General features: G+C 37.8%; 1 protein-coding gene across 3 annotated transcripts in view; it reads left to right on the top strand.

Annotated features, from left to right (window-relative positions):
* ATRX (ATRX, chromatin remodeler) overlaps positions 1–9787 on the top strand; it is a 211655-nt gene that overhangs the window by 120844 nt on the left and 81024 nt on the right. For all 3 annotated transcript variants that reach the window (XM_019521505.1, XM_019521507.1, XM_019521506.1), the window contains 3 exons: positions 1340–1449; positions 3262–3408; positions 4081–4258. In XM_019521505.1, the coding sequence (XP_019377050.1) occupies positions 1340–1449; positions 3262–3408; positions 4081–4258 (435 nt within the window). The remainder of the gene's footprint in view (positions 1–1339; positions 1450–3261; positions 3409–4080; positions 4259–9787) is intronic.

Below are 9787 nucleotides of genomic sequence, written 5' to 3'. Positions count from 1 at the left end.
AGTATCAGACTTAATTGATTTAGGTTAAATTGGTTTATTGAAATTCTGTCCCAAATCCCCTCCAGATTCAAGTTAACTTGCACTCCCCCAGTATCCCAGGATGCTTTGTACCTCCCTGCAAACTGTCCCTGGCAAGGTGGGTGTGCTAGCCTTGGCCCAAGCTGTATGCTCCAGTCAAGTAGCTAAGTGTGCTGTAGTGCCCCCACCCAAGCTTCTGGCCTGAGCCACTGCAGGCATGTGGCTGCATTTCTAGAATCAAAAGTGAATGTCTGTTCACTTGTGTATCAGCTCAATGTACATAGTTTAGACTAAACTGCAAAGATTACATCAATTCAGCCTCCGGCTTTTTGCCTGTATACTTAGGATGGGATTAAGTGCCCACTTAACAAATTTGCAGATGGTGCGTGGTTGGATGAAGCTGCAGACACCCTGGTGGAGTGGGCTTAGGATTCAGAATGATAAATTGCAGAAATGGTCCAAAATCAAAGTTAATTGAATGCAGTTCACTAAGGACAAGTGCAAAGATCTGCACTTTGGACAGAAAAATCACATGTGCAAATACAGACTGGGGAATGACTGTTTTATGCCACAGTACTTCAGAAAAGGGCTTGGGGGTTACAATGGACCATAAACTGAGTGCGCTCTTGTTACAGAAAGGCCAATGGCATTCTAGGCTGTATTAATAGGAGTGGTACTTACAAACTAGCGAAGTGATTCGCTTTCTACTTGGCACTGCTGAGACTTCACCTGTGTCCAGTTTTGGTCCCTTCATTTCAGGAAAGATGTGAGCAAATAAGGAGTCCAGTGGAGTGCATTAACAGTGATTAGAAGCCTTGTAAACTTGACTCTAGGAGGAAAGGCTAAAAGAACTGAGATTTATTTTGTTAGAGGCTTATTTAGACTCTTCTGCAGTGCTGCTGCCTAGCCAGCTCTTCCCCATAGAGTGAGCATGTAATTTCTTCCTAAGTACACCATCCTTCACCACATTTTCAGCATGTCAATTTCAGACCATTTTTCCAGTCTGTCAAGATTATTTTGAATTCTGGTCTCATCTACCTGGCTTGGTGCTATCTACATATTATATAAGTATATCTTTTAGTCCAGTTTTTCAGGTCATTAATGAAAATATTGACTAGAATAAGGCCCAGGACACACCTGTGCAGGACATCAAATGCCTTTACAGTTTGATAGCCGAGTGTTGACAACTGTTCTTAGAGTGTGATCTCAAACAGTTGTGCATCCACTTCACGGTAATTTCACCTATATCTTTTTAGAAAAGACCCTGAAGTTAATGTTTATAATACTTTTTTTTAAAAGATGTCTTTAACATTTTCTCCAGGTGTTCAGTTCATGTGGGACTGTTGTTGTGAATCTGTGAAAAAAACAAAGACATCTCCAGGCTCTGGGTGCATTCTTGCTCACTGTATGGGTCTAGGGAAAACATTGCAGGTAAGGTTCAAACATAGTACATCTTTTAGTACAGACTTAATTCTCCTGATGATCCAAGTTTTAATGGGTTTTGTGGTTTTGTAGACACAGCTCATCCTGTCTTCCAGGCTGTGGCCTTCCTCAAAAAGAGGAAGTAGATTTTTGTAATGTTCTGAGAGAGTTGGTATTTATGTATTTATAAGTTATAAAATGTGTCCATGCACTCCGAGGTTTCTGGGTGTTTACATTGTGCTAATTTAAAATATCTAGAATGAGACAATACATTTATACTGGAATGATAGCGTGTGATGTAAACTATAAGTAATATGTATTGTTTCCTCATGATTCAAAATTATAAAACGTAGTTCCTTTCTGATTTTGTAACAATAGTATTCTCTTTCAAGTACCTTATGCTTTTTAATGCATTATGATGATGATGATGTTTGCTATTTAAATTGCATCCTTCTTTCTGTGGCCCGTGGAATATAAATTTTGCCTGGCATGTTTGAAATACCTGTTTGCTCATAAATTGATTATTTTTGTTGTGCTGCTTAAGCTGAAGGCAGGTTGAAAAAGAGAACTTTTCTATAGAAGTGGAATCTTCTGAGGTGCTATGCTCGTCCTAACAGTTCAGTCATTCTCAGTATTAATAGTGCACATTTGTCTTGTCGACTACAAGTCCTGAGGAAGTGCTCTCTTTCACATATATTTGCAACTTAATCTTTTAGCATTAATACTTAAAACATCCAATACTGAATTGGATATAATCTGATTCCTAGAACTTTAATGTTGTGTATTGAAACTTGAGATGTGAATCAGGTTGGATGATCTGATATTAATATCTGAATGGATTATAAATTTAAGTGAGGACATTTTTCACAGAAGAGGGTTTCACAGAAGTCAAAATTGACTTTATTTGTGTATGCAACTATTTTTCAGTGCTTATCTCTATCCTTTAAATGCTTTTGTGTTCTTTGAAACAAATAGGTCTAATACAGAGTTTGACTGGTTTTGTCAAATGAAAAGAGCAGTCATGAACTTACTGAATATCAGATGCACAAGAAAAGCCCAAATGACCTATTTCCTTGTGCAGTCTTTTTTTTCTCTGTATTTAAACATCTATAGCCTAAAATGTTCAACACAAAAGTAGTTCTGTTTGCAAAAGCAGTGATGCCATTCATCCTTGGTGGTGTGGCCTGATGCAGGCTAAAAAAAGTTTGGTGTCTAATGAATGTTGCATATTTGAAGCTCAGAATGAAATTTAATATGGTGTACAAAATGGGTCACCATACTGACGGAATTATTAACTTTGGAAATCTGCTGCCAAGTTTCAAGGAACTTTACTCTTTCTTCATAAGAAATTTAAGGATTTGAGCTTATTCTCTCTGGGGAGAAAGGGAGGGTCAAACGTGACTTAGAAACTTGTTAAATTGTTAAAATGATTTAGTAAACCTGGTGAGAGAGACAAGTTTTATTCTCAGCTACTTGGAAACAATATCCCAAATTAGAAAGCTGAGTAAATGAGGAACTTGAGCAAAGCTTTTAGCAACACAGCAATAAATCTGCCATGTTAACCAGGGAAGGAAATTTGGCTCAGAGAGAATTCAAGACTCAGATTTTATTTTGGAAATCTGTGAATTGAAGCATATTGTGTAAAGTGGAAAATGAGTTGTTTAAATAACACTCCCCCAAAAAGAAACTGTTTAGAGAAGATGTTTGGTGTTTGTAAAATTTGGATGTACATTTAAGTGGACGAAATGAGGATTGCTAATGTGTACTTTTTGCAATCAGGTATTCTAGTACTAATTTATTTGTTGGCTTTCTGTTTTGCAGGTAGTGAGTTTTCTCCATACCGTACTGTTATGTGACAAGCTGGATTTCAGCACTGCTCTTGTAGTGTGTCCATTGAACACAGCTTTGAACTGGCTCAATGAGTTTGAAAAATGGCAAGATGGTTTAGAAGATGATGAGAAATTAGAGGTATTTCATTCTTAAACTTTTATTTAGTCTCATACTGAACAGTTTGGTGCGATTTTTATTACATTTACTCACTCAAAATACTCTATTGATTGGGTTTTAAATATATGGAAAATGTACTTTCATTAGGGTTGAGTGTTTTAATAAGTTACCTTGAAGTAGGCTAGGACCTTTTTATTTATAGTACATCAACTGCTCTGCAATAATTGCCTGTGTGCATTCCCTACTCTTATGGTATTCTAGAGAATAGAATAAAGGAAAAGCTACCTCACATTTATCCCAAGTTAAGGTCATGCATATAAACATTTACCACAAAGTAGCTGGTGGGATGTAAATTCACACCCTAGCTTACCTTGTGGTAATTTGTTATTGTGTCTAAATCGTTAGTGTAGCACAGGGGTGGACAAAATGTGGCCCAGGGGCCAGATGTGGCCCGCCAGGCCATTCTATCTGGCCCAGGGGGCCCTTAAAAAATTTAGAAAATGAATATTGATCTGCCCTGGGCTGCCTGTCATGCGGCTCTCGATGGCTTGCCAAAACTCAGTAAGCGGCCCTCTGCCCAAAGTAATTGCCTGCCCCTGGTGTAGCAGGTGTGATCTAGGAATATAAAAGTTTTGTGATATATTGTTGAAATCTTTAAAGTAGATACCATGGTTCAGCTTTCTGCCTCTTAAGGTCTGCGAACTAGCAACTGTGAAACGCCCTCAAGAGAGAAGCTACATGCTGCAACGATGGCAGGAAGAAGGAGGTGTTATGATCATAGGCTACGAAATGTATCGTAATCTTGCACAAGGCAGAAATGTGAAGAGTCGAAAACTTAAAGAAATATTTAACAAGGCTCTGGTTGATCCAGGTAAGCAAAATTTATTTACGTGAGTACTCGTGGTAGGTATCCATCAAAGGATATGAGCTGAATTCAGAACTTTTGCAAGTGGAAAATGTTTTTTTGCATCTTTTAAAAATGTTTAGGAAAATAATTTTAATGGTCATGTTTTAATGAACATTTTAAGCTGTTTTTGTTCACAGTTAACTTGAACTCTAAACAGGTGATCTCTAAAACAATCTTGCGTATTTCATATGCTATGATTCAGTGTGTTAAGACTAATAGGCTTGCAGGTAAGAATGAAGTGAACCATTTATGAACAAGATGCAGCTACAGAAATTAGATTTGTGGCCAAAAATAACTTTCTGAAAGTAGCACCTTATCTAGGGGTCTGCTCAATCACAGTTGTACAAAAAATCAACTTAAATCAAATTGATTTAAATCACTGGTCAGAGAGCCTCTATTTAATCATTATTTTCTACAAGAAGTGAATTCTTGTCATTTGATATCCTTTATTCCTTTAGCTTCTTGAAATTAATATAGTCCATAGCCTGTTGTGACCTACTTACAAAATTTTTTCTAAAAAGGTTACATGAATATATTTAGTCTCAATAGTACATAATTAGAAGTTATAATCCCTATTCCATAATCATATCTTTTGAGCTTTAACATATCTTAAATTAAAAATACGCGTATGTAGATTTTTTTTAAATGCATCTTAAATAAGAAAAAAGATTAAATAAAAAAAAAAATCTGAGTAAAACAAAAGTCACTGATTTTTTTTTTGTCCACCCTGATGCTGGCTTCCCTCTGGGAGCCAGCAGTCCTTGCTGCTGCTGTGGCCCAGCCTCACAGCCCATCTTGGGAGGAGAAGGTGCTGCACAAAGGGAAGCCAGTAGACAAGATGGCAGCCACCCTTTCGTCTCTCCTCTCCCACCAGGGCCTCTCCACCAATCAGCAGTGCAGGGCAGGATCAGCGGCGCATATCTGGGAAATATCCGTGGAATATGCCCTTTATGCCATGACCAACCTGTGAAAATTTGTTTAGTCTCACCATGATTTAAGTAGGTCCCTACCTGTATCTTTATTATAATTTAAAATATTGCAGTATTCTGGAGCATGACGTTGAAATGAAAGTGTTGATATGAATTTACTGGCATTAAGGAGCATTTAAATTTGATTTGGCATTTTGCATTTTAGATGATGCTGAAATGTGATATACCGTTGGGGGTGGGTTCACTCTAGAGACTAAATGAGGTTAACAACAAATGCCAAAATGAATGATCAAAATGTGATTCTCTGTCCCTGTTTCAGATCCTATAACCAAGAAAAATCTTTCCATTATGCAGTACTACTTAATACAGTACAGAAGCTATTCTTAAATTGGCTGTTAAATTCTTAATTTGTATTATGCTTTGAATATAGTCACTAAATTTAGAAGTTAAAAATCCTGTGGTTAGTTTAGTGTTGACATGTTTTTTGAACTCTTAGCCAATAAATTGTTGTTGTAGTAGTTCTGTGTCTTGCTTTCTTGTTTTTAAAGGCACCTAGTTGGTTTTGTACCATAAATATTGCAGTTTTGAAACGATCTGTATAGGTGTTCTTAATATGCTCACTAGCAGTTGAAGGTATTTATATACAGTGTAATGTTGAGAATACAGGCTGAATACCGTAACTTAATACACTAGTGTGTTTGCTGAAAATTTGTATATCCTGCTTCAGCCATAAGTGAAAAGGACCTGGCTGGCAGTTTTCATTTGAGTTGTTTATGGGTGTTTGGTCCACATGATGATAAAATTAACAAAACTTAAACCTATTCAATGTGTTTGATAGATAGATTGTAGATTTGCTTCTGCTCCAGTGAGTTTCCAAGAGCTGCTGAAAACTTTGAATGAATGGCTAAACTTAAGAGACACAGTACTCTTTCCACCCTGATTTTAGGTTTTATAAAACAATACCCCAACCCTCTTGGCAATGTTGAGTATCCCTACTAGGGAAATTAATGAGCTTTTCTACTAATTGTCAAGCTGAGATTCCTGGATGGGTTTATATGAATCAGGAAGCTAACAATTGAGGGAGAATTTATACTCATGGGCAGGAAAGAAATCTGTAGTGAAAAAGACCTGTCATGAGAGGGTTGAAAAAAGTGTTTATAAAAAATTGCAGCTGCTTGAGTTGAGGAGCCAGGGTCATGCTGTGTGCTTGACCCATGAACTCTCCCTACCTGTGAATACTATGGCATTTGAAGTACAGTCGGAGCACTTTACAGTGGAACATTCTGGAATTACTTTTACAAAGTCATGGGAAGCTGATGTGGGGTACCAGAAGTCTATAAAAGGGCCAATGTAGTGCTGCTTTAAAAACGGTAGGAGGGACCTGTTAGCCTCACTTCAGTACCCAGGAAGTTGCTGGAGCACATAATAGGGAAGTCTGCTTGCAAGCATCTGGAGACAGATGGCATGATCACAAGCAGCCAGCACGCATTTATCAACAAATCATGACAAACAACCTTGATCTCCTTTGACAAGAAAACTAGTTGGGTTGGTGAAGGGAACACAGTGGATATAGTATATATGGACTTCAGCAAGTCTTTTGACGAAGTCTCAGATGACCCTCTCTTTAACAAATTGGATAAATGTATGCTAGAAAAAAACACTATAAGGTGGATAAATAACTATTTTCTAGCTGCAAGCCAAAGGGTATTTATAAAAGCAACCATGTCAGAATGGCAGGAGGTTTTGACTGGAGTCCTACAGCCGTCTGTCCTGGGCCCAATGCAGTCGATGCCCACTACTGGATAGTGGAATAGAGAGCTTCTAGAGCACATTTGCAGATGAGACAAAACTGGGAAGGATTGTGAACACACTGGAGGACTGGAGAACAATTCAGAATGATCTTGACAGCTCCAGCCCAGCTTTCCAATCTAATAGGATGATGGTCATAGCTGAGAAATGCAGGGTGCGGCACCTTGGGGTGATTAATTAAAAATACACAAAATGGGTGACAATTGACTGGATGGCAGGACTGTGGAGAAGGATCTAGGAGTCTTGGTGGATTACAGAATCGCCAGATGCACAAAGGGCATGTCGCAAGTTAAGCCTCGTCTCCTCTCTGAGTACTTCTCTGAACCCTCCCTCACCCCTCCCACCCCAGAGGTCTACTGTATAGTTTGTACCCTGAGGTTCTGGAATAGAGGCAGCAGGGCCCTTCAACAATAAGTGCACTCATCGCAGACCTAATCATCAGGACATTTCATAGACCTGTTTCAAACATGTCAGCTGGTAGATCATGTCAGATTCAGAAACTTCAGTGTACTTACCCTTGCACACTGAACAGGCTGTGAATACTTTTTCTGAATCTGGAAAAGTTCATTTTGGCAGTCTCTATTAAGAGGCAGTGTTTGGTAAAACTCAGTTCCATAGTTTAGACTGTTCAGAATGCTAACATTTAAATAACTCGGTGTTGGATTTAAGCTGAATACGAAAAGGCAGAAATGTCTTTTTCTTGTCCAGTAGTTTCTGGACATGTTTGGCTTGGCTAAATTGCTTCACAACTATCCCATTACTTGGATCTTGCTGTCTTCGTGAGTCACAATGCTGTCAGTATAGCTGGCTGCCAGTAAAAGAGGCAGTTATGCAGTTATGGAGATAGATGCTTGCCTACTGCTGTGATGGTAAATGGGAAAACCTTTGCCCCTGGGAGCTGTTTTAATTTAAAAAGTGGCAAAATTGGAATTTGAACAATAATTTAATTGGATATGGATGGTTGTATTAAGTACTGCTAGGGTAAATTTGTAGTGTAGATAATGCAGTATAAGCTTCTATGTAGTTGGGGAACCAGAAGGGAGAAGTTTAGCCAAAGTTTATGGGTGGGGAAATAGTGCAAGGAATGATTTCATTAATTAATTAGCTCTGCTATGTGAAGTAATAACAGACTTACAAATTAGTTCAAGGCAACAGATGACATCCCATAATGCTTAGTCTTGATAAAATGCTGTTTAGCTTATTGATGACCATTGTGCCACATGAAGTTTTTCACTTGCTTTGAATTTTTTTCTCAGTAATGCTAATTAAAATTCCATTTATGATATAACTTGGAAACAACTGTATAATTGACATTAATGTCATTCAGATCTATTTGATGTTTGTGGACTTGGAATAGAAAGAGGGGCTACAATCTATAGAATATACTGTCTGAATGTACAGCTAAATGGCACTTCAAAATCTTCTTAATTTCTCAATTGCTGGTGAGACATAAAAACAAGTCACCTTTCTAGTGCTTTATTAATGAAATCACGTTGAAGATTTCAAAGTGCTATGCAAACATATTAGCATATTTGTTTTGCAAGTGCCAAAATTCTAGTAGGTAGAAAAATACATGTACGAAATTAGCTATTTTAAGTCATGTTTTCATTAGTGGATGAATTTTATATCAGTATTTAATTAAATTTATTGTACATGCTTTTATCCCCTAATATTACTGTGATTCAGTTGACCATGATATATGTTTGTAAGCTAAAATTTTCACTGATGTGTAATCTATGGCTCATAGTAAACTTGTACCGATACTACCTTTGATTGATCTTCCATGCATCTTTTTCTGTATTCTAGCAGTACTTAAGTCTTGATTAGGATTGTCAGTCCAGTTGTATTTTTTGCATAGCATCCAAAAAAGACTTACAGTGTTAACGATGGGAGGCTGCATGGCATACAACAAAATCAAAGTGGAGTGAGTAGTGGGTGGAGAAAGAGGGTCTCAGTAGTGGGAACACAAAATTATTAGCAGATGTAGGTGGAAGAACCTAAGAGCTGTGTAATTTTTGCCATTTTTAATTAATGAGATGAAAAAACAATAGAGTCGAGTTTACTAAAAGGCCACCTATGCTAAGAGCATCAGTAACAAATGATGGCTCTCTCTAATATTTCTGAAATTAGTGCCTGTGCTCTAACAGCCCATTTGTAACTAACATGAGATTCTCTGAAGTAAGTGGTGATATTTGGTTATTTTTGTGTTTTCTCATAATTTGTTTATGTTGGAAGACAACTCACTGAGTGCTTTTTGAGTGGATGGATTGAGCAAATGTACAAGTACAAACAAATTTTCTCTCCAGTTCTTTGTGTCATTCGAGTGTAGTTCATCTTTGCCAGTAGATGAGAAGAGAGCACAAAATCGTTCCAGTAACATAACCAAGGTCATGCTGCTCTGGTCCAGAGATTAATACTGCCCTTAGAATTTATTGCAAGGGAACTTGGGATTTTGGGCAACTGGAGAGGGTTTTTTTTACATTCTGTAAAGGACCCAGGGAAGCACAGGTGGCAGCCAGATCTGTCTCATCCAATTTGCTGAAGACTTGTCAAGGGGGATTGTTTCATGACGAGAAAGGAGAGCTTGACAAGGTTGGCTTCCTCACGGGTAGAAATCATGACTGAAGTTTTGCTAGCAATATTTAAAGCCAGCACTGGGACATATCTTTGTTTTTTTTGGTAACATGATAAAATTGCTGTCCATGGCTTGGCAAGTGCATAGTTTCATAGTTTCATAGATTTAGGGTCGGAAGGG

Source organism: Gavialis gangeticus, unplaced genomic scaffold (genome assembly GCF_001723915.1).
Source record: "Gavialis gangeticus isolate Ggan-Ray unplaced genomic scaffold, GavGan_comp1, whole genome shotgun sequence".
NCBI classification, from domain to species: domain Eukaryota; kingdom Metazoa; phylum Chordata; order Crocodylia; family Gavialidae; genus Gavialis; species Gavialis gangeticus.
This window is presented reverse-complemented; position numbering and strand designations above follow the sequence as displayed.